This window comes from Ranitomeya imitator, chromosome 2, assembly GCF_032444005.1.
Source record: "Ranitomeya imitator isolate aRanImi1 chromosome 2, aRanImi1.pri, whole genome shotgun sequence".
Lineage (NCBI taxonomy): Eukaryota > Metazoa > Chordata > Amphibia > Anura > Dendrobatidae > Ranitomeya > Ranitomeya imitator.
This window is the reverse complement of record NC_091283.1, coordinates 353,515,727-353,541,899: the sequence shown is the minus strand read 5'-3', so window position 1 is coordinate 353,541,899 and position 26,173 is coordinate 353,515,727. Positions and strand designations below refer to the sequence as shown.

General features: G+C 41.9%; 1 protein-coding gene across 2 annotated transcripts; it reads right to left on the bottom strand.

Moving 5' to 3' along the window:
- Window positions 1-172: 172 nt before the first annotated feature.
- Window positions 173-26,173, bottom strand: LOC138663763 (zinc finger protein 436-like). 2 transcript variants are annotated; one of them, XM_069750097.1, is made up of 12 exons: window positions 26,114-26,173; window positions 22,943-23,020; window positions 17,100-17,249; window positions 16,810-16,989; window positions 16,594-16,714; window positions 16,417-16,511; window positions 6,968-7,108; window positions 6,658-6,837; window positions 6,451-6,574; window positions 6,274-6,371; window positions 5,985-6,075; window positions 173-2,121 (listed from the first exon to the last, which is right to left on the bottom strand). In XM_069750097.1, the coding sequence occupies exons 3-12, from the start codon at window positions 17,175-17,177 to the stop codon at window positions 911-913; spliced, it is 2,319 nt and encodes a 772-aa protein (XP_069606198.1). In that variant the 5' UTR covers window positions 17,178-17,249; window positions 22,943-23,020; window positions 26,114-26,173; the 3' UTR covers window positions 173-910. The 2 variants fall into 2 exon arrangements, with proteins under 2 accessions (XP_069606198.1, XP_069606199.1); XM_069750098.1 differs by lacking the exon at window positions 22,943-23,020 and having other exon boundaries at window positions 26,114-26,170.

Here is a 26,173-nt window from a genome sequence, read left to right as displayed (position 1 = left end):
CCCATACCAAGGTGTACCAGTCACCACTCCCTCATGTTGATCAAAGATCGACATGCTACATGGAAGACAAGATGTCAGCTTGACCTAATTTATTCACCAATAGAGTAATATAGATAATGACATGTGGGCGACAGACATCAGCAATGACTAGCAATAATTATGAAATAAGGCAGTGAATTAATGTGCCCTTTATTTTTCCTATAAATTATTGTACATGTCAACCAATAAACCAGAATTCATTGTCTTTGTCTTGTGATTTTTCTGGCCGTAAACCTGCAATATACAATTTGGCAGCAGATAATTAAGATGAGAACACACACATCTCGTGTGCCCTAACACCACCTTGCCTATTATCTCTGAGGAGGCGCCCGACATCCTTGCCACTTTTACCCTCATCTGGACGTGATGAAATGTGAAACAGTTCATGAAGTATGAATATGTTTTCAAGCACCGTAAATGTATAAAATTCTAAAATGACTCAAGTTTCAGAGGGAAAATTAGTGGATGAATTATGATTTTACCTATATACCTGTCCACCATTCAATCGAACCCAAATTGAATTTTCGGTAACTCAGTCATCTCTATTTCCTTATTAACATTTAGTGCAGAAAATTAATATTTATTTTGTAGATCCTTGAGCTTGTATTTTTCCTTGAATAATTTGCCAATTAATGGTTTTAAAAAATAAAATTTCTACTTTCTTGTGTGACTTTTTTGATGTTGAAGATGAGATGATTTCTGGGTAAAAGATTTACCACAATCAGAACATGAATACAGATTAACCCCTGAATGACTTTTTTGATGAGTAACAAGACTTGATTTAGCTGTAAAACATTTCCCTCACTCTGAACATTTGAATGGTTTCTCTCCTGTGTGAATTTTTTGATGTGCAAGAAGATATGAATTACAGTTAAAACATTCGCCACATTCTTGACAAGAAAACGGCTTGTCCCGTGTGAATTCTTAGGTGTTTAACAAGATGGCATTTCTCTGTAAAATGTTTTCCGCATTTTGAACATGAAAATGGTTTCTCTCCTGCATGAATTCTTTGGTGTATAAGAAGACATGATTTACGATTAAAACATTTCCCACATTCTACACAAGAAAATGGTTTCTCCCCTGTGTGAATCATTTGATGTGTAAGAAAATATGATTTACGGTTAAAACATTTCCCACATTCTGAACATGAAAATGGCTTCTCCCCAGTGTGAATTCTTTGGTGTCTAACAAGATGGCATTTTGCTGTGAAACATTTTTCGCATTCTGAACATGAAAATGGTTTCTCCCCTGTGTGAATTCTTTGATGTGTAACAAGATATGATTTTCGATTAAAACATTTCCCACATTCTACACAAAAAAATGGCTTCTCCCCTGTGTGAATCATTTGATGTGTCAGAAAATATGATTTATGGTTAAAACTTTTCCCACATTCTGAACATGCAAATGGTTTCTCTCCTGTGTGAATCATTTGATGTGTAAGAAGATTAGATTTATGGTTAAAACATTTTCCACATTCTAAACAAGAATATGGCTTTTCCTCCCCAGTATGAACTCTCATATGTTTAAGTAATTCTGCTTTCCACGTAAAACCTTTCCCACATTCTGGACATAAAAATGGCTTCTCTTCCATATGAGTTCTTTGATGCTGAAGAAGATGTGATTTGTGGGTAAAATATTTTCCACAATCAGAACATGAAAATGGTTTCTCCCCAGTATGAGTTTTCTGATGTCTAACAAGATCTGATTTAATGCTAAAACATTTGCTACATTCAGAACATGAAAATGGCTTCTCCCCTGTGTGAGTTCTCTGATGTATAGCTAAAATTGATTTATACTTGAATTTTTTCCCACATTCTAAACATGAAAATACATTCTTCTCTTTACGAGCTTTTTGATGTTGAGCATCCCTTCTGTTAGCTTTATTTTGCTTATCAGTCTCTGGTGACTCACAGGATCGGACCTGTTGAAAATGATCAAATAATAGATCGTTGCTGTGAATGGTTGAAAATACATCTGGGATAATGGTGTGCTCTTCATAAGTAGTATCTGGTGTGATATTACAATCATCTGCTTTCAAATGTGAAGTCCTCAGATGTGCTTCTGAGCTTCTGGTACAGTCATCTGCCAGGAATAAAACTGATTTCAGCATTTTTCAATAGCAATGCCTTGAATTGATAATATAAATAATGCATTATACTTAATACTATTAAAAACGTTAACAAATTTCTGTGTATGTATTTCTAGACATTTATAAACATACATATTGCTGTCTAATCACATGACCTGACTTAAGGGTGTGGTGAACTATGTGTAATAATTTGTGACTTGCAAATAAAATGATAAAAAAAACAGACAATGTGATTTTCTGGATTTTTTTTTCTCAGTTTGTCTCCCATAGTTGAGGTCTACCTATGATGTAAATTACAGACGCCTCTCATCTTTTTAAGTGGTGGAACTTGCACTATTGCTGACTGACTAAATACTTTTTTGCACCACTGTGTGTGTGTGTGTGTGTGTGTGTGTGTGTGTGTGTGTGTGTGTGTGTGTGTGTGTATATATATATATATATATATATATACACATACATATATATACACATACATACACAGTGGGCTATATATAGATTTACTGTGTCACTGGCAATAATGTAACATCTGTCTTGAAAGCTGCAAGTTGCTCCCAGGTGTGAATACGTATTTCCCTGAGACAAGTAGACTTCTGTCTCCAAATCTCACCAGGGGGGTCTAGCTAGAGCCAAGAGGAAAGGGAACATTTGACACCTACTAGCTCTTGGAAGAGAGACGTTAATTACAGCCTGATAGTATCTTTGTGAGAACTTTTACACAGGGTGTCTCAAGAGAAAAATATATTCATGAGTAACGCGGCCCCAGCGGACACAGGAGTAAGCAGCAGCCGACGGCTCCTGTGACCCCGCTGCTCGGACCTCCAGACCAAAGCTATAAGTTTGGCCTGTATACAGAGAATCGTGTACACATAATGGGGGCAGCCTGAGAAGCTGATGTGATCCAGTCTACATCCATCCTACCCTCAGGGAGCAGAAAGCAGACTACCAGTTAGATGAATTCTGTAAGTTTTCTCTAGTTTATTTCATACTGTTTTGCATAAGTTGTATGTCTTTTTATAATATTTTTTATACCTTCTTCTTATTTTAAGCACTGAACCTTTTTTGTATTAAAGTATAAAACTTTTACAAGTTGAACCTTGAATGTTCTAAAAGAATCCATAGCCTAAGATGTGTGTGAGCCTGATGAGTGGTAGACAATATTATTATTAATATTTCTGGGACTCGTCGCCCGTGTATTCGATGAGTGGTGGCAGTGTGTACGAGTGGGTGTGTGTGGCCTGGGTCGGTTTGTGATTTATGCTCCCATTACAGCATAGAACAGAGGTTGAATGCTGGACAGAGAGGGGAGACAGATTAACCCTTGCAGGCACAACCCCAAGTTGAGAGCGGACACGTGACGAATTAGTGACACCACGGAGTAGGGATCCGTGACAAAGGGGTTATCAGGTACTTTTGTATTCCCTATGAGGCTAAGCACTGCTACAATATCCAGGCTCAGAGCTCTCACACGACCCAGGTGGCAAGTCTCCTGCTTCCTATGACGTCATATCAACAGAGCAGTCCCTGCTTCTTCCGCTCTGCTGTTAGACAAAGCATCACTCATAACGTTATGCTGATTGGCAGCCACCTCCCCACAGTTAGGGTCTGTGCACACGTTGCGGATTTGGCTGCGGATTCGCAACAGTTTTCCATGCGTTGTATAGTACCATGTAAACCTATGGAAAACCAAATCCGCAGTGCACATGCTGCGTATGATACCACGCGGAAACGCTGTGGTTTATTTTCTGCACCATGTCAATTCTTTGTGAGGATTCCGCAGAGTTTTACACCTGTTCCATAATTGGAATCCGCACGTGTGAAAAACGCATGTGAAATCTGCACAAAAACCATGGTAAATCCGCAGGTAAAATGCAGGGCGTTTTGCATGCAGAGTTTTCAGAATCTGAGCGGAAAAATACGCACATGAATCCGCAACGTGTGCACATACCCTTAGGCAGCAAGCTGGAATGAAGGTGCCATGTCAATTATGCTGAAAAACAAACATTTCTTATGAGACATGTCCAGTCAGATGTAGCCAAGATACATGTGCCTCTGTTGTAAACAGAAAATGGAACGGACAAGTCATATACCCGATACTGATTTTATATAAATGTTCCTTCAGAATTCATAATAAAATTTACTGTATTTGTCAGACTATAAGATGCACCTAGGTTTTAGAGGAGGAAATAAGAAAAACAGAAATTGAAGCAAAAAATGTAGTCAAATTTGTATTTCATATCCCCTATCCTGGTATATATGATCCCCTCATCCCCATCCTGGTATGCATGGTCCCCTCGATCCCTAATAAAATTTACTGTATTTGTCAGACTATAAGATGCACCTAGGTTTTAGAGGAGGAAATAGGAAAAAAAAAAATTGAAGCAAAAAATGTGGTCAAATTTGTATTTCATATCCCCTATCCTGGTATATATGATCCCCTCATCCCCATCCTGGTATGCATGGTCCCCTCGATCCCTATCCTGGTATGCATGGCCCCCTCATCCCTATCCTGGTATGCAGAGACTCCATCCTCATCCGGTTATGCATAGCCCTCAGCAGAAAAATAGAAAAAAAAATTCCATAAACCATTACTCTTACTTTCAAGGCGCTCCCTCGCGTCTCGTTCCGATGCCAGCAGCTGATTTATGCTTGTAAGCAGCACATGGCAGGGATGTCATGCGATGCTTACAAGCCGAGGACAGCTGCCGAAATACTCACTGCTCCACACGCTGGGACTATGGGCGTGGAGGGCAGTGTGTATTCATTGCTCTTTAATAGTGGGCACAGTGTTAGCCGCAGCCGCCGGCTTCCTGTAGCTGCTGGGCTTTCATGTGTGCAGCTACTAAAGGAAATGAATATTCACTGCATTCTACGCCTATGGGAGTGGAGAGCGGTGACTACTCATTGCCTTAAGTAGCAGGCACTAGTGAACTTTAGATATATATTTTTTCTGCAGCTTGTCTGCTGTTGATTCTATAACCCCCTAATGGTTATGGGGGCTGCACCAGGGAGCTGTTCCTTCTTCATTTATTGTATTTTTTATGGCATTGCTTATCCTGAAATGTATCAAGTATTATATGATACTAGACATACTGTTTAATATAGGTTTATATATACTGCAATTTCCTGTTTTCTTCATGTTTATATTATCAGGACTATGGAGTGGTTGTATCCACTATTGTTTTTAATTATGTTTTAATTTCACTTGCTATTTTGTGTGCTAATAAAGATTTCTCACCATTTGTTACTATTTTCAGGAGTAGTGTGCATCTTTTTACAGTAGTGCTTTTCATCTTTCACTGCAATTAAAGAGACATGAATATTCACTGCCTTCCACGCCCATGGTCGTGGAACGCAGTGAATATTCATTTCTCTTTAGCAGCAGACACAGGAGTAAGCAGCAGCCGACGGCTCCTGTGACCCCGCTGCTCTGCGGCTGCCACTCGCACACCTCAGCCAGATAGGTACATCTGGACTATAAGACTCACCCCCCCCATATTCCTCCACATTTTTGGAGGAAAAAAATGTGTCTTAAAGTCTGAAACATACGGGAACTTATTTTCAAAACATGGACTGAATCCTTTTTTGTCTATTATGTCTACAACTCCTGTTCTATCTAATAGGGCTGCTTAGGAGGAAAATATCTGCAAAGGTTAACGCCCACACACACTGAGGAACCTGTGTCACTGGTGTCTAGGGTGGCAGTAAGACACTTCAACATGTGCAATCTTTACATTTACATGTCAAATCTGTCAGCAAACTCCATGTAATAAACTGTGTGAAAAATGAAAAACATTTTTTTTTTAAATTAAAAGTAAAATTACAGCATCCATTATTGCATTTAGTGGTTACTACTCACCTGGGTGGTTATCTGTAAGAATCTCCTTTTTACGCCGCTCATCACCCATCACATATGTCTCTGTAGTATTAATATGGGTCAGATCTTCACCCTGAAAGAAATATTGTAAAAGTCACAGACAGATGGAGAAGTCCCATCTATGATCAGATCTAATCCTGCCATCTCCACCGTTCTCATAACAAAAGTATAAAACATATAATACTGGTGGATAAAACAAGACTGAACACAAGACCTTCACAGCCGTCTACACATCATAGGGGAGATCTCATGACACCTTCTCTCCATCTACCTGATGATCCTGAGGAACATTGGGGTCTTCTTGTTTACAGTCTTGTGGAAGAAGTGGACAGGGACATCTCTTTGGTGTTGTCCTCTTACTGGATAGATCTGGAGGAAACACAGAGACTGAATTCATTCTTTACATATAGATAATTATAGGTCATGTGTATTTAGTCCTGTCTATTACCTGGTGATGTGAGGGGCTGGGGAACTTCCATCATGACGTCCCTGTATAGATCTTTGTGTCCTTCTAAATACTCCCACTCCTCCATGGAGAAATAGACGGAGACATCCTGACACCTTATAGGAACCTGACACATACAATGATACTGTCATCCCCCCGATACCTTCATAGCGTTACTGCATAATGTCCCAGCATTCCCAGCAGTGTCACCTCTCCAGTCAGCAGCTCAGTCATCCTGTAGGTGAGTTCTAAGATCTTCTGGTCATTGATGTCCTCATGTATCTGGGGGTGAGGTGGCGGCCCCGTGATTGGTCTCAGGGGTCTTTCCCATTCCTCAGACACAGGGGTCTGACAGCGCTCACTACAAGTCTTCTTCACTACTGTGTAATCCTGGTTATAGAGAGACACATTAAAAAAATCTCACTGCAGACATTTCCAGAGTCCTCACCTCTCCAGTTCTGTCCATCTGTTATTCCTATAGATAAGAATGATGTAATGTGACGTCATCAGAGTCTCTCACCTCTCCAGTAAGCCGGAAGAGGATCTCTAGGGTGAGGTGTAATATCCTCTCATCCATTTTGTCCCTATACATCCTTGATGTTTCAATCAGGAAAATTCTGGTATGTAGATCTCCAACGACAGAATCCGATCTTAAAGGAACCTGAATGGAAAGAAGATGAGTCAATGTAAAATTACACAGAATCTCATGAAATAGTACAATGACTAGATATAAAAATGGGAAACATTAGTTGACCATGTAGATATGTTCTCTGTTGGTATGGATTTTAATATTAGGTGAATATTTTAAGAAGACAGATATTCTAAGCAGTCAATCATTGCCTATGTGGATCATTGCTTCGGCCCATGAAGGGTTGACATTCTTGTCTGGATCCCACAGGAAGTAGAGATACTCCAGGGGGATCCAAAAAGTGATGCCATTAGGATTTTTTTTTTATGTTATATATATTATACTATTTTATTTGTTTTTTGGCAATTATTACAGTTTTAGGAAAAGGAGTGATCTGAACTTTATTTTTTGTTTCAATTGCAGTTTTTATTAGTCTCTCTATGGGTCTTGAGCTGATAATGGGTTGTACAATACACTGTAATAATATAATTTTGCAGTCTATTTTAACCCCTTCTCCCAAAGCTAGATTTTACTACTGACCTGGCCACATTTTTTAAATTTGAGATGCATTACTTTATGCTTCTAAATATCCCAGTGTTTCTCACACTGTTTTTTTGTGACATATTGTACTTGATGGTAAGTGGTAAATTTAGGTCTATGTGATTTTTTTTAATGAAATCTGCAAATATTTGATGCAGTTTTCAAACTTTATCTGTTTTATGTACTTAACAGTTCAATCACACTGTACAAAATATTAATAAATACTATTTCGGTGAGGAAGAAAGAACTGGCAATCTCCCTCTGTATTATGTTAAGAAAACTTGTTGGAGAGCACAACCAAATGAATTGTATATAGTGCTGGAAGATGCACCCCTAGGTCGGAAGGCACTCAACAAGCTACTGGGGAAGAGCCGATGGTCGACCTAACTATGACCAATGTTCTTGACAGGCCAGGATCAAAGCCGCAAGGTCGTCTTGGTGCGGATATTGTTTGATCAAATCATAAAGTTTGGAATGTACGAACCATGAACCAAGGCTAACTCAACATCGTCAAAGCTGAAATAGACAGAACAGGACTTCACTTACTTGGAATTAGCAAACTAAGATGGATGCAATCTGGAAATTTCCAGTAAACTGAACATTGAGTCTACTATTCTCGCAATAATAACCAAAGTAGAAAAGGTGTCGCTTTTACTCTCAACAGAAGATGGGCTGGCACTGTCCTGAAGTACAATTCAGTAAGTCAATACAAGAGAAGATAGTATTCTGCTACAGATGGATCTGAATAAGTTGGAAACTTGGGCTGAGAGGTGGAAAATGCGGTTTAACAATGATAAATGTAAGGTTATACACATGGGAAGAAGGAATCAATATCATCATTACACATGGAATGGGAAACCACTGGGTAAATCTAACATTGAGAAGGACTTGGGGATCCTAGTTAATGATAAACTTACCTGGAGCAGCCAGTGCCAGGCGGCAGCTGCCAAGGCAAACATGGGGTGCATTAAAAGAGGTCTGGAAACACATGATGAGAGCATTATACTGCCTCTGTACAAATCTCTGGTTAGAACGCACATGGAGTACTGTGTACAGTTTTGGGCACCGGTGCTTCGGAAGGATATAATGGAACTAGAGCGAGTACAAAGGAGGGCAACAAAATTAATAAAGGGGATGGGGGAACTACAATACCCATAGAGATTAGCAAAATTAGGATTATTTAGTCTAGAAAAAAGACGACTGAGGGGGCGATCTAATAACCATGTATAAGTATATAAGGGGACAATACAAATTTCTCGCTGAGGATCTGTTTATACCAAGGAAGGTGACGGGCACAATGGGGCATTCTCTGCGTCTGGAGGAGAGAAAGTTATTCCACCAACATAGAAGAGGATTCTTTATTGTTGGGGCAGTGAGAATCTGGAATTCCTTGCCTGAGGAGGTGGTGATGGCGAACTCAGTTGAGTGGTTCAAGAGAGGCCTGGATGTCTTCCTGGAGCGTAACAATATTGTATCTTACAGTTATTAGGTTCTTTGGAAGGAGGTAGATCTGGGGATTTATTCGGACGGAATATAGGCTGAACTGGATGGACAAATGTCTTTTTTCGGCCTTGCTAATTATGTTACTATGTTAAGTGATAGTTATCTTGATATGACTACAAGGAGTGCCAATCCATGTTATAGTTATACAAGTTTACTCACCAACAATACTGTAGATGCCAAGGAGGAGGACATTGAACTATTCTACGATCAAGTTCAAGAAGAAATCAACAAGACACCAAAACAAAACTTACTTATTATCATGGGAGACTTGAATGCTAAAGTGGACCATGGCAAGCATGGAACTGTTGTTGGAAACTGTGGACTTGGTAAATGAAACAAGGCTCGAGGAAAATTAATTGTCCTTGTATGACAAATCAACTGTCCATCAGAAACACCTTTTTACAAATTCACAGAGACTCTACTACAGATGGACATCACCAAATGGGGCCTATAAGCATCAGAATGACTACATAGGTGTTTGCCAAAGATGTAGGTCGTCTATCAATACCATAAAAACAAGGCCAGTAGCTAACTGTGGAACTGTTCATGAACTTTTGACAGCAAAGATAGCCAAGCTGCATAAATAGACTAGACAACAGGTCGTTTCCAACTTTGATTTGACTAACATACCTGAAGTTTTTTTGGAAAGGTCAGCACAACTGATTTACATCACTGGACACAGATGAAAGTAAGTCTGAGGAATTATGGACACACATAAAGACTATTATTACTGAAGAAGCCAGTGAGGCAAGAAATAAGAGGCAGAAGCGACCCCCACAGCTATGGTTAACAAAAAAGACCATAAAGATCATCGAAGAAAGTTGAATGGCACCAGCAAAAGGTAACATGCAGGACGTAAACAACACAGGAAAAAGTCTAAAGACAGCCATTGTAGCAGACAAAAAAAACCCTTTATTTTTAAAATATATGTACAGAGACAGAAAGCGAACATCTGAGGGGGTGAGATCAAGAAAGCATACCTAAAGATCAAAGAGATACAATGAAAGTTTCAATCAAAAGTGGGCAAGTTGAAGGACGCCAATTGGAACAAACTAACTGAGCCAGGACAGGTGAGTGAAAGATGGAAACAGTACACGGAAAACCTCTACAAGAACGACTCAGTTCTGTCAAACATCAAAGTGCCTGGATGCGACAATATTTCAATAGAGCTAATAAAGTCTTCTGAGGAAGCAGTTGATATTATCGCATGCTTGTTTCAACAGTTATGGACAACTGGTAAATGGCCCAGAAAAAGGGAGATGCTACGGACGCTAAATGTAGTTTCAGCACAGCGGAGGTGTGTGGGATGTGGCATTTGGTTTTGAGAGTGCAGAATTTACTGGATTCATTTTGGGGGGGAGCCATGTTTTCCAGAACTTTTGTGTTAACAGCACTGTATGAAACCCATATATTTCTGTAGACCGTTGACAACCTTGAGTGGGGACTTGTTTTTTTATGGGCTGAGTTGAAGCTTTTGTTGGTACAATTTTGGGGTACATAACATTTTGGATCACTTTAAAGGCTCGGTTCTCATGTTTGTACACTGAGTACTTAGGTTAGGTTTTTGTCTAAATTTCCAAAATACAGGATTCAGACAGAACCACTCATTATAACGAGGCAGAGGGAGAAAATCTGAACTTCGTCTGGACTCTGTACCGCTGATGGTCATATTTTAAGAGGTGCACAAAAGTATGGTCGACTGACTCCGTCTGCATCATTATCTGTCGGGGGTCTGTCTGACTGTTTTTTTTTTTTATAGATCCATAAGAACAATTTTATGGGAAAAAAATTGTTTTACGTATTTCAATATTTTGAGAGCCATAACATTTTGTTTCTTTGACAGAGCTGATTGAGGGCTTGTTTTTTGTGGGACGAGATTACATTTTCAGTTACGGTATATATTTCTCTTTCCATATGACTGTTTGATGGTGTTTTCCTTCACTTTGTGATTGTTGAAATAATGAAAACCAGTGTTTTTGCAGTGTTTATGTTTACAGTAGGGATCAAGAAGTGCAAGAGTTTTATAGTGTTGGAATATGTTTGGTGCAACAACTCCATTCCTGTCTATGAGTGTTTACTTGCTACGTTTGTTTGCGGTTTATAAAGTTAGAACAAAAAAAAAAACCTTCCAGAGGCTCACACTGGGGAAGCATGTGACTGTATTTCCTGTGTCTTTGTAAGGCTGGGTTCACACTGCGTTCGTGTGACCCGTTTAACGGACTACATTACACCGCGGCATAACGCGGTGTAACGTAGTCCGTTAACGCCGCCATTACTTTCAATGGCGAACGCATTGCTAGCGCATGCCCACAATGGGCGTGCGCTAGCGATGTGCCATCATTGAGTGACGGACCCGAGACGCGGGCTGCAGCGTTTCCGGGTCCGTCACTGCTAGCGCACGGCTAGCGCAGATGGAGCTAGCAGATGCTCCATCTGCGCTAGCGCAGTGCCAAAGTCGGCACTTGCGTTAGTGCAGTCCATTTAATGGATTTGCTGAACGTACTGCACAACGCAAGTGTGAACCTAGCCTAAGAGAGGAGAAGCAGCCTGCGGTAGATGCTGCACAGAGAGACACACAAATGATTTATTCCTGATCTATTAAGCTTATTTTATATTGTTTCTGAATACAGAAGCTCTGTTGTCACACGCTTGGAGACTATGCTGAATAATTGTTGCTAACATATAGATCCCATCATTCTGGATGCATCAATACCAAATATGTGGACTTATTGTTTATTTTTTGTGTGTTTTTTTAATATTCTAACATTTTTTATTTTTACTTAGTGTGGTAGCCCTATAAGGCCGGCGTCACACTTGCGAGTTTTACGGACGTAAGAGCGCAGAAACTACGTCCGTAAAACTCGCAAAAAATACGGCACAATTATTCTCTATGCCCCTGCTCCTATCTGCCGTATTAAACTGATCAGTATTATACGGCTTTCTACGGCCGTAGAAAATCACAGCATGCTGTGTTTGTCACCGTATTGCGCAAATAAAACGTCAATGAAAGTCTATGGAAGCCCCAAAAATACGGATTACACACGGACCAGCAGTGTGACTTGCGAGGAATACGCAGCGCTGTTACAGAGAAAAGCCGTAATTCAATAAAGCTCCCAGGCTCGAGTTCATATGAGGACAACCAGCAGAGGGCGCCCTCTTATGATCTCGAGCAAGGGAGCTTTCTAGGAAAGTTCCCACGATCTAGGAACAGCCAGCAGAGGGCGCCTCACCGCAAATGAAGCTAAATATAGATCATTGACCTATATTTAGCTTCATTCGCCGGGGTTTTGCAGACATGAGCAGCCTGCATTAGCGGAGCTCGTGTCTGCAAAATATTTTAACCCCTTCAGATGGATCTACATCGTTGGACCTTACAGATCCTCGGAAGGTATGTATATTGTTGGTTTATTTTTTTTTTTTTTATTTCCAGATCGAGGGTTTTCAGTGAGTGGATTGAGAGTAGAATAAATTAATACAACAACCTTTGTGATTTTTTCAATAAATTAATTTTTAATAATGTGTGTGTTTTTTTTTAACCTTTTACTACTATTGGATTAATAATGGATAGGTGTCATAATTGACGCCTCTCCATTATTAATTAGGCTTAATGTCACCTTACAATAGCAAGGTGGCATTAACCCTTCATTACCCCATATCCCACCGCTACACGGGAATGGGAAGAGAGTGGCCAAGTGCCAGAATAGGCGCATCTTCCAGATGTGCCTTTTCTGGGGTGGCTGGGGGCAGATGTTTTTAGCCAGGCTATTAATATCTGCCCTCAGTCACTGGCTTTACTACTCTGGCGGAGAAAATTGTGCGGGAGCCCACGCCAATTTTTTCCGCCATTTAACCCCTTATTTTACTAGCTAGAACGGCCAAATTTTGCATATACACACTACTAACATTAGTAGTGTGGAATATGCAAAAAAAATGGTGATATGAGATGGTTTACTGTATGTAAACCAGGTCTCATATCATGTCGGGTTTTAGGAAGGAGAAAGCAAAAGCCGGTAATTGAATTACCGGCTTTCTGCTATCTCGCGCTGTATGAAGTAATAATATATATACATATATGTGTCTACTGACCATATATATATATATATATATATATATATATATATATATATATATATATATATATATATATATATATATATATATATATATACATACACACAGTATATATGTTTTTTTTTTTTTTTAACACATGGATCCCTTGTATAGCCGTATGTCGGTTTTGCAAGCCTGAGATAAAAACACGCAGTACGGATGCCATACGGATTACATACGGAGGATGCCATGCGCAAAAAACGTTGAAACACCCTGCCTACGGAGGAGCTACGGACCACTATTTTCGGGACTTTTCAGCGTATTACGGCCGTAATATACGGACCGTATTTTCATACGCTGAGTGTGAGGCCGGCCTTATACATAAGTCCATCCACACGTCAGAGGACCCCAGTTATGCCAAGGAATAATTCCTCACCTCAATACTCCACTTTAACTAGTCTTAAAGGTGACTTTTGGAAGGAAGAGTTCATCGTTTTACAAACATGATCAAAATTGTTGGTACCCCTCGTTTAAAGACATAAAAACCCGCAATGGTCACAGAAATAACTTGAATCTGACAAAAGTAATAATAAATAAAAAAAAATCTATGAAAATTAACAAATGAAAGTCAGACATTGCTTTTCAACCATGCTTCCACAGAATTTAAAAAAACAACAACTCATGAAATAGACCTGGACAGAAATGATGGTGTCCCTGAAAATAATGTGACAAAAGGGACATGTTAAATCAAGGTGTGTCCACTAACTAGCATCACAGGTGTCTACAATCTTGGAATCAGTGGGTGGGCATGTATATAGGGCTACAGATACTCACTGTGCTGTTTGGGGACACGGTGTGTATGACACTCAACATGGACCAGAGGAAGCGAAGGAAAGAGTTGTCTCAGGAGATTAGAAAGAAAATTATAGACAAACATGTTAAAGGTAAAAGTTATAAGATCATTGCCAAGCCGCTTGATGTTCCTGTGACTACAGTTGCACATATTATTCAGAAATCTAAGATCCATGGGACTGTAGCCAGTAGCCAACCTTCCTGGAGGAAAATTGATGACAAATCAAAGAGACGGATAATACGAATGGTAACAAAAGAGCCCAGAAAAACTTCTAAACAGATTAAAGGTGAACTACAAGCTCAAGCAACATCGGTGTCAGATCGCACCATCCGTCGTTGTATGAGCCAAAGTGGACACTATTGTTGAAAAAAAAATCATTAAAAAACCAGACAGGAATTTTACAAACTACATGATGACAAGCCACAAAGCTTCTGGGAGAATGTCCTATGGACAGACGGGACAAAAATGGAACTTTTTGGCAAGGCACATCAGCTCTATGTTCACAGATGGAAAACTGAAGCATATCAAGTACATATCAGGGTACAATGAAATCTCAAGACTATCAAGGGATTCTAGAGAGAAATGTGCTGCCCAGTGTCAGAAAGCCTGGTCTCAGTTCCAGGTCATGGGTCTTGCAACAGGATAATGACCCAAAACACACAGCTAAAAACACCCAAGAATGGCTAGTAGGAATACATTGGACTATTCTGAAGTGGCCTGCTATGAGCCCTGACCTAAATGCTATTGAGCATCTGTGGAAAGAGCTGAAACATGCAGTCTGGAAAAGGCAACCTTCAAAGACGAGACACCTGGAGCAGTTTGCTCTTGAGGAGGGCCAAAATACCTGTCGAGAGGTGCAGAAGTCTCATTGACAGTTAAAGGAATTGTTTGATTTCAGTAATTGCCCCAATAGGTTGTGCAACAAAATATTAAGTTAAGGGTACCATCATTTCTGTCCAGGCCTATTTCATGAGTTTTATTTTTTTAAATGATCTGGAAGCATGGTTGAAAAGCAATGTCTGACTTTCATTTGTCCATTTTCATAGATTTTTTATTTATCATTACTTTTGTCAGATTCAAGTTATTACTGTGACCATTGTGGATTTTTCTGTCATTAAACGAGGGGTACCAACAATTTTGACCACGTGTGTATGTGCTACATGTACCAAATTCTGATCTTCCCATTAGTATTGTGGAACAGAAAGCTGGATTAATCTGACCAGGCAACATTTCTCACTGCTATGTGAAGTAATTTTGGAGCTGTTCCCCCCCCCCCCCCGATGTATTGTCTGTTGGTTTCCCTTAGACAACAATGAAACATGGAACTTATCGTCAGCTGTTATAACTTATAACCCATCTGTGCTGAGAAATGATGAGATATGCAATTGGAAACATTTGTTGAAGTACCAGAGTTGTATTAAGCTGCAATTTCTCATGACTGTGAACCGCATGGTCCCCAAAATTAATTTGACATCCTCCTAGACAAGTTGGCTAAGTCCACAGGTCCCTCATTCGTTATGTGATTTTCTGTGATTACACTATTCTTATAGAAACCTCACACAGTGAGTAGTATTTAAAATACTGGCCCTGTCAAAACTAGCACCAACGACTATGCTATGATAAAGTCCCCAAGATGGCTTGATTTTCCCATTCTAACTTGGGAAATTGATCCACAGAAAACTGATTAATTTCTGATGAACTTCACGGTAATGGGTTCAGACAGGGGACCTACAATCATGAAATGGTAAGTGTCTCTTATAAAGTGGCCATTCAAGTGTATAATACAAATGCATAAAATTGTGACTCTAGCTATCATCACTTCTCACAAACAAGCCATGAGGCAGGGGAATGAAGAAGTCCAGGGTCAAATAACAAAGCCTCAAAGGCAGAGGGGCAAGACAAAAGAGAAAAGAGGACACAGTCCGAGGTCAGAAATCCAAAATAGTAGCAAATTAAGACAAAGGGGTTAAGCAAACGAATAGTCAAAAGGCAAGGACCGAGGACAGGCAGCAAAAGATCAGAATAGCATAACACAGAAGCACAAGCCACGCACTCCCCCGAGTAATGCTACGACTGGCAATCGTCTGACTGTTGCCAGTCAGCTAAACTGCCAGGCAATTACTCAGAAAGTTGACACCTGGGGGTAGCCCAAAAGACATGGCCTGATTGGGCTGTTGGCCAATCCTAACTTGGCAGTGGGATGAGATAATCAGCATGCTCCAGTCCCTGATTGGGCTGGGCTATCCCTACACACCCCTGTCATCTATTGGGCAGCAGAGCTGACACACACTGCTGCCCTAGGACACGGTGAGCAGAGGATTCCTGACAAAAACACGACCTTCATAGCCTTCTACACAGCACAAAGGAAATTTTATGACATTTTCTCTCCACCTACCTGATGATCCTGAGGAATACTGGGATTTTCTTCTTTACCGTCTTGGTGAAAAGGACGGGGACATCTCTCTGGTATTGTCCTCTTACTGGATAGAACTGGAGGAAACATGTACAGGGACTGAAGTCATTCCTTACAAAAGAGAATTATAGGCAGTGTGTCTTTAGTCCGGTCTATTACCTGGTGATGTGAGAGGCTGGGGAACCTCCATGATGTCCTTGTACAGATCTTTATGTCCTTCTAAATACTTCCACTCCTCCATGGAGAAATAGACAGAGACATCCTGACACCTTATAGGAACCTGACAAATACAATGATACCGTCATCCCCCCGATCCCTTTATAGCTTTATGAAGGGATCAGGGGGATAATGTTCCAGCATTCCCAGCAGTGTCACCTCTCCAGTCAGCAGCTCAATCATCTTGTAGGTGAGTTCTAAGATCTTATGGTCATTGATGTCCTCATGTATCAGGGGGTGAGGTGGAGGCTCTGCGATTGGGCTCGGGGGGGTTTCCCATCCTTCAGACACAGGGTCCTGACAGCGCTCACTAGAGGTCTTCTTCAATACTGTGTAAAGCTGGTTTTGGAGAGATACATAAATCTGACTACAGATATTTCTTCAGTTCTGTCCATCTATTATTTGCATACATAAGAATGATGTAATGTGACGTCATCAGAATCTCTCACCTCTCCAGTAAGCCGGAAGATGATCTCTAGGGTGAGGTGTAATATCCTCTCCACCATCTTGTCCCTGCATCTATCCATCCTTGATGGTTCAATCAGGAAAATTATCTGATATAGAAGCTCCCCACTGAGAGGATCCTATATTGTAGGGACCTGAATGGGAAAACCATGAGCCTATGTAACAATATAAAGAATCCTGTGTAATGACACAAAGAACACTTCATGTTTCACATACAATCATGGTAGTTTCATAGCCCTTAAAGAGTTTGTCAAAAACTCAACAGTCAAGGTCTATCTAATTTTGAAAACTAACCACAATTTATATCAATTGAAAATTCCCTACCGTTCCTTCTCTACGCCAACTTCTAATTTAATGATTTGTTTCCCAACATTCACTGGGAAGTCTCAAATAGGACGTCAGTGACATCAAAAGACTGCGGCTGCAACCACTAATCTTACTTATGTGGCTGCCCTTATAAGGGATGTCTTTAGGAGACTGGCACTGGGGTCGCTCCCCAGAGTTGCCAGTGTGAAGGATAACAAACTGAGCATGCGACTGAGTTGACAATCAGCACATGCCCATTTATGTCCATTGTAATTTATTTTAGGGGTAAATTTAGGTAGTTAGGTTTTGCATTTTTTATTTTTTAGGAAAATATCTGAAATTGCCAAAAAAATGTAAAACATTTGCAATGCTCAAACTTCGAAGGTTTATGCCTTTAAACCAAATAGTCAACCACACAGACTAGTTAATAAGAAACTTTTCCCAAATGTCTACTTTATGGCAGCATTATTTTATTCTCTTCTCCTGAGCACCTCTTATTAAGTGAGCACCTTCCTCATCGTAGCATTATTTTTGAAACATCATTTTATTAGGATATTAGAAGGGTTAGAATTTTGCAGTAATTTTTTACTTTTTTCAAGTAAATTTACAAATCTTATTTTTTACGGAACTCTTCAGATTTAAAGTGACTTTGAGGGGCCTATGTGGAGACACGAGGGTCAGCATGTGCTCTAATCCGCTGGCTCGATACCACATGGACCAGAGTTCATCCCACTGAATGCCTGCTCTCATTTTATCGTGGGCAGACTATTACTCAGACAATACAGGATAAGGGTAGACAGTGTAGCAATACTTTATTGAACCACCAAACAGACAAATAACATACAGAACAGTCCCAGCAAATACACAAGATGGTACAAAATTACAGAGTCTCACCCTTATGCTGACTCGTTGGGATTAAAACACCTGTTCTCTGCGGCTTCCTGGGCCTACTAACACCACCAGTGGCACCCCTCTTTTGGCGGGCACCCACAGACAAGAGGTAACAACAAGCTTACGAAGCTGACAGGTACGTGACCAGGTGACCAGAGGGTCACAACCTGGCTTTTCTGAACGTCTCTATGAAGCCAGGGGACTGGAGAGTCGCAATCCTGGCTTCCCTAAACGTATCCATGGGTTCAGTGATGGTCAATGAAGCAGATTTGTATTCTTTCAGCTGGGGCCATGGTCCCCATAAGCTGTAGAATTGTCAAATCTGTGTCCTTCTTGATGGAGTCATGTTTTCCTGTTAAAGTGTTGGTTTATGGAGTCTTAGTTGTTGTGAATTGTGTGGTCAAGCTCCCTCCTGTGGTCATGAGTGGTACTTCGGCTGGTTCTGTCTATGAGCTTCCTTTGGTGGATGTGAGTGGGGCTGCGGCTTCTGAGTTTCCTTCCTCAGGTGACGAGCTTAAGTCGTTAGGTGCTGCTCTATTTAACTCCACCTAGTTCTTTGTTCCTGGCCTCCAGTCAATGTTCCAGTATTGGTCTTGCTCTCTCCTGCATCGTTCCTGTGGCCTGTCTACCCTGCATAAGCTAAGTTTTGCTTGTGTTACTTTTGTTTGCAATATTTTCTGTCCAGCTTGCTATATTGGTTTTTCTTGCTTGCTGGAAGCTCTGAGACGCAGAGGGAGCACCTCCGTACCGTTAGTCGGTGCGGAGGGTCTTTTTGCGCCCTCTGCGTGGTTGTTTATAGGTTTTTGTGCTGATCGCAAAGCTATCTTTCCTATCCTCGGTCTATTCAGTAAGTCGGGCCTCACTTTGCTAAAATCTATTTAATCTCTGTGTTTGTATTTTCAACTTAACTCACAGTCATTATATGTGGGGGGCTGCCTTATCCTTTGGGGAATTTCTCTGAGGCAAGGTAGGCTTATTTTTCTATCTTCAGGCTAGCTAGTTTCTCAGGCTGTGCCCGAGGCGCCTAGGTCGGTCAGGAGCGCTCCACGGCTACCTCTAGTGTATGATAGGATTAGGGATTGCGGTCAGCAGAGTTCCCACGTGTCAGAGCTCGTCCTATGTTATTAGTAACTATCAGGTCACTTTGTGTGCTCTTAACCACTAGGTCCATTGTGGTTCTGAATCACCTGTTCATAACACTTAGTGTCCTGGCTGTTGTTCTATCAAGTCTCTTGATTCTTCTGGCAGAAAAATAGAGATCACTGTCACGATATGGTATGAAATATCATAAGTAGGTCTCTTGCTAGCCTGAGTGGGCTAAGCCCCCTTCTTGGAGAACAGTTTGTAGCTGCAAATTCCTGGCTTTCCTTCTCTGAGAGTATGGGGGAAGAGAGGTTTTATGGCCGAACGGAATTTACGACTGGCATTTCCTGTGTAAGCTCTTGTCCAGCTAGAACAGGAAAAATGGCTCCAAAAATTCATGAAAGATTCTTTGTTTAGTTTTTGTTAGATATTAGGCAAACGATTTAAGCTAGGAATACGAAAATATATATTCGTAGTCCCACTCGGTGTAGCTACACATCTCATGACACTCGGGTTTCTAACTCCATCTGGTAAAGAAGTAGGGTTTTCTCTGTAAATATGTATCCCAGATAGGACATATTTGATCTCATTAGAATGCTCACGTTAATCTGAGATGAATGATGAGCTTTTTAGGACGCTGACATGTTTTGTAGTGAAGTTATAGAAATCAGAGAGAATAGTTTAAAGTTTAGGCAGAATGTAGAGAGAGGAGGGTCTGGATAAGCCAGCCTTTCTGTGATGTCACAGCCTTAATGTTTTAAGTGTCTGGCAGGCTCTGAGGAGTCACTTGCTGCTGGATTTCTTGTCCTGTCCTGGAAGAGCCCTGCTCACGTCCCAATGAGCTGGGACGTATGGAAAAACTCCACTAGCCTGGTTGCTTGTCATGCTTTAAACATGTAAGTGTTGCTTTTCTCATTTATTCCCTTTATGTTATAATTAACCATGTACATATTTGCAATTGTCTCATTTATAACCTCTTTATAAACTATTTTTGATAAAGCGCTGCCTAATTATTTTTAATGGGATATACTATTATATATTAGTTCGTTCTCCTGTTCTAAACCGTACCCTAAGTCTCTGAAGGGAAATACGCTACTGTTACTGTTGTGTTGGGTTAGCTTCGGACCCGTTTAATCGAAGCTGGTGGCAGCGAGAAGTGTGCAGACTTTTGGGTTATGTGGTAGCGGCTGCGGCTTTAATAATTATTGTTCCTGCCTGAGTGGGAGTAGTTATCGCGTCGCTGCAGCGTGCCCAATAGCCAGTACATAGCAGGCAGCCTTTCTGGCGACTAATTACCCAGGGTGCAGTACCTAATCTGACCTGAGACTAAGGGGGCGCCAGAGAGCTGCAAGTGTTAAGTGGAACTGTAAGCGGGATATACATAAATCCCTGCAGTTCGTGGTATATAGAAAAGCAGTGGGATACCTAGAATAAGCCCCTGCTGTAAACTAAGAGGTCAATAGCCTTGTGTGTGGTTTTTCATCACATTGTTAGCAGTGGAGGGATAACTAAGATAAGCCCCCCTGCACATGTGATAGCCGTCTGTTGGCCTAAAGTCACCCTGATCCGTGACGTAGGGGTGACGGTCACGGTGTGAATCCTGACCCAGTGGTGACAGCGGTCGGGGGGAATCGTGACAATCACTTTTTACTTTTTATACCCACATCTGTGGCTCAGATTATCATCTACAGGCCGGGGGGGGGGGGGGGGGGATTAGTTTAACGATCATCGAGTATTTGTTCAACCAGTATAGCTCATCCATCTCTGTTTTGCAGGTCAACAAGCCACAGGACCCACACAATGGTCAATCAAAATATTTAGCAAACATCCATTGATCAATGACCTTGGGTCCCTGTCTTGCAAAGACAGCAGACAATAAATTACAACAAACCACAACTCAAAAGTAAACAGCCTGGCTCATACGAACAAAAGTCTGTGTTTCTTGGCTAAAGAAAAACACAATTTCAAAAGTCAACATAAAGATAATAGTCTATGCTTCTGGGCCTACAGAATTTACAACTGGTTAATTATGATTAAATGCTGTGTCATCACAGCCCATATATCAGAAACCTCCCCAGACGTGATACCATATTAAAAACTGCACCCCTCATATTATTCATAATTGATGTCAAGGTATTTGTTGACCCTTCAGGTGCTACACAGAAATAAATGTAAAGTGGGATTAAAAAAATACATTTTTTTCTCTAAAATATGAATTTAGAAACTGTGCCCAAAAATTTGTTACACTATTTCTCGTAAACGTGACAATACCCCCATATGTAGTCATATGTTTGGGCACACGGCAAAGCTCAGAAGATAGGAACGTCATTTAAGGAGATTTTGCTGGAATAGTTTGCAGGCGCCATTTTCAGAGCCCCATGTGTGCCAGAATTTCAGAAGAACTCCCACAGTGACCCTATTTTGATTAATTCATCTTTTGGTTCATTGACTATTTTGACCCCACAGATAAGTTCTAGTAAAAAAACCACAAAGTGTATGTTATACAGAGAATATTGCAAATACTTCTCAGCTCGGTCCATTTGAATCTTATTTTTGGGGGATTGGACAGAAACCCCAATGTATAAGTTCGGTGTAGAATGATAGATAAATTTGACACAAGCTTTAAACTGATGTTTGGGAGGCAGAATGAACAAATCAACAGCAGTTTAAGAATTGTTTTTATTTATTTGCTGTTCCTCGTGTGGTGTAAGTGATAACAGGACTTTGCTCTTCGGGTCGGTGTGATTTCAGCAATACCAGGTTTATATATTTTTTATCATTTAAAACTTACACACTAAAACAAATTTTATTTAAAAAAATGATCATTTTCTTTTCTCCTGTGACCGCAGGGTCCTAATAGGGATAATGACGGAGCCCTCTTCTTTTATTAAACATCTTGGTGCCACTGTAGCAACTGACAGTGTAATTTCCGGAAATGAAATAGTTGCAATCAGAGCTAAAACCGATCATTGCTGATACAGCGGGTCTCAGGTAGAATATACCCACAACACTGTCATCAGTTGGGGATTGCAATTTACCCCTTCACATCCGGGACATTTTCTGTTTTTTGCTCCCCTTCTTCCAGAGGCGTAGCTAGAGCTTTTGCCGCCCGGGGCTGTTCCCGAGTTTGGCGCCCCCCCCCCCCGGCTCAATACACACAAAGGTTACCAAAAACGGTTTTCCTGTTTTGTAGAACTTAAACTGGGCCTAATGGTGTCACCCTCACATGCCACACCTGTGACTTAATACCACCACACCATGACCAGGCCACATAGTGACCGAATAATACTACATACAAGGGACAAATACCACAACACCATTTCCAGACCACATATTACCACCACATAGTGACTGAATACTACAATACTGATCAGTAATAAAAAAAAACCACAATACTATCACCATAAGTGCCAGTATTCACAGGAGATCTGTACTTAGTATGCAGTGTCTGTGTAGAGGTAATACAGAGATCACTGGTGACATTATACACAGGACCTCTATATAGTATACAGTGTATAGTGTCAGTGTATAGGTAACACTGACTCACCAGTGACGTCTCTAGGTGAAGTCCTTCATCTTTCATCCAGCACAGACCGCCATCATTCCTTCCAGCCAGGACTCGTTTCTGCAGGAAATAACACAGTTATCTCGAGCTCCGCTTGCAGAACACATTACTTAATTTTTCACAACTTCTACATTACATCACATGAAGAAAAAAAGGTGATATAGTGTCACTCTGCACAGTAACAGGACCGCCACCCCATTTAAAACAGTATACTCAAAAAATAAAATAAATACATCACTGCAGTAATAATATCCCTTAATTAGCCCCTATGGTAATAATATTCCCCCCCCTGGCCCCGTTTCTCATTCCTGGCTCCAGCCATATGTTCTCGCATCCTGCCCTCATGAGTATCCATTCTACCCCATATGATCTCCACATCCTGCCCCACCAGCCTCCATCGTATCCGTCCTGCCCCATGACCCAATCCTGCCCCGTGTCTCCAATCATGCCCCGTATCTACATTCTGCCCATGCCTCAAGTCCTGCCCCCAGTGTGTCCAGCATATTACCCCCATGTTGTCCAGCAATCTGCCCCAGTGTGTCCAGCATATTACCCCCATGTTGTCCAGCAATCTGCCCCAGTGTGTCCAGCATATTACCCCCAGTGTGTCCAGCAATCTGCCCCAGTGTGTCCAGCATATTACCCCCAGTGTGTCCAGCAATCTGCCCCAGTATGTCCAGCCTTTCCCCAGTGTGTCCAGCAGTCTGCCCCAGTGTGTCCAGCATATTACCCCCAGTGTCCAGCATTGCCCCAGTGTGTCCAGCATATTACCCCCAGTGTGTCCAGCAATCTGCCCCAGTGTCCAGCATTGCCCCAGTGTGTCCAGAAGTCTGCCCCAGGGTCTCCAGCATTGCCTCAATGTGTCCAGAAATCTGCCCCAGGGTCTCCAGTATTGCCCCAGTGTGTCCAGCAATCTGCCCCATGGTCTCCTGTATTGCCCCAGTGTGTCCAGCAATCTGCCCCATGGTCTCCTGTATTGCCCCAGTGTCCAGCAATCTGCCCCATGGTCTCCTGTATTGCCCCAGTGTGTCCAGCATTCTGCCACATGGTCTCCTGTATTGCCCCAGTGTGTCCAGGATTCTGCCCCATGGTCTCCAGTATTGCCCCAGTGTGTCCAGCAATCTGCCCCATGGTCTCCTGTATTGCCCCAGTGTGTCCAGCATTCTGCCACATGGTCTCCTGTATTGCCCCAGTGTGTCCAGCAATCTGCCCCATAGTCTCCTGTATTGCCCCAGTGTGTCCAGCAATCTGCCCCATGGTCTCATGTATTGCCCCAGTGTGTCCAGCAATCTGCCCCATGGTCTCATGTATTGCCCCAGTGTGTCCAGCAATCTGCCCCATGGTCTCCTGTATTGCCCCAGTGTGTCCAGCAATCTGCCCCATAGTCTCCTGTACTGCCCCAGTGTGTCCAGCATTCTGCCCCATGGTCTCCAGTACTGCCCCAGTGTGTCCAGCAATCTGCCCCATGGTCTCCAGTATTGCCCCAGTGTGTCCAGCATTGCCCCAGCCCCAGACAGTCAGACATAAAGAAAAAAAAAAAAAAGTAAAATCCTCACCTCTCCCGTTCCTAGCGCAGGTCCGGTGCAGCCAGTCAGCGTCTCTCCGGCTCTGCGACGCTCAGGACAGAGAGGCAGAGCGGCGCGCACAGTAGTCACGTCATCGCGCCCTCTGCTCTGAGACGTCGCAGAGTCAGAGGACGCTGCAGCTGCCGGCGCCGCAGGAACCAGGAGAGGTGAGTATAGAGCGGGGGGCGGGGTCCGGTGGTGGGGGGAGCTGGCCCTGGTCGTGGCGGCGGACGGCGCCGCCCGAAGATTTAAAGGGGCGTCTTTTTTTTTTTTTTTTTTTCTTCTCCTGCAGCGCCGGCCGCCCCCCGCATTGTGCCGCCCGGGGCGGACCGCCCCCCCCGCACCCCCCTTCCTACGCCACTGCCTTCTTCCCAGAGCCATAATTATTTTATTTTTCCATCAATTTGGCCATGTGAGGGCTTGATTTTTGTGGGACGAGTTATACTTTTGATCGACATCATTAATTTTACCATATCGCGTACTGGAAAATGTGGAAAAAAAATTCCAAGTGCTGTGAAATGGTAAATAAAAAATATATTGTGGAACTGCATTTTATTTGCAATGTTCCCTAAATGCTAAAACTGACCTGCCATTATGATTCTCCGGGTCATTTCAAGTTTGTTGATACTAAACATGTCTAGGTTCTTTTTTATTTCAGTGGTGAAAAAAAATCCCAAATTTGTAACAAAAAAAAAGTGAAATGGCGTCATTTTCTGAGGCCCACAACGTCTTCATTTTTCAAGATCTGGGGCCGGGTGAGGGCTTATTTTTTTTGTCCCCTGAGCTGAGGTTTTTATTAATACCATGTTGGGGTAGATACAATGTTTTGATCTCCCATTATTTTGCAATGCTGCGGCACCCAAGAAAACGTAATTCTGGCCTTTTTCATTTTTTTCGTTATGCCGTTTAGTAATTGGATTCATTTGCTTTCTATTTAGATAGATCGGACATTTCTGAACGCACTACTGCAAATATGAACATTAAACCTTTTTCTTTTACCTGCTTCAATAGTCTCCTTAAGAGACTATTGAAGCTGCGATCTTCCGCCCGCCTGTGCGGCACATAGCAGGTTTTCAAACCCTGCTACATACAACAGAAAGCACGATCCCCTATGAACGCCGGCCACGGGCCAGCAGTCACAGGAGATTTACAATAACAGGTACGGGGGTCTTCTGCAGACCCCCAGCTAACATGAGAGCTCATTGTGATCACATGACATTGATCTTGGATCCACCCGTGACTGTTACAGGCATATGACAGCTGATCAAATCAGTGCGGGATAAGATGAGAGCTCAGCGCCAGAGCCCACATCAAAGGGAAACGACCGATGTTATATATATATATATATATATATATATATATATATATATATACGCCCAAGGTAGTCAAGGGTTAATCCTATCCATGGTTGAGTCAAGCAAGGTCATTTTAGATTGTGAAGGGGAAAAGCAGAAAATCCCAATGTACCTACCCATCTAGGAGGTAACTAACAGGTCAGATGTGTCACCATGACAGCCAAGGGCCTAGCAAAGCTACTGAAGGGGTTACTGCCCCCCGCCCCCAGTAATGGGGAATCTCCAGCACCTACCTCCACCTGCAGAGCCGCACACCACATATATGGCTGTTCTGTGCGCACAGGACCTGTGAT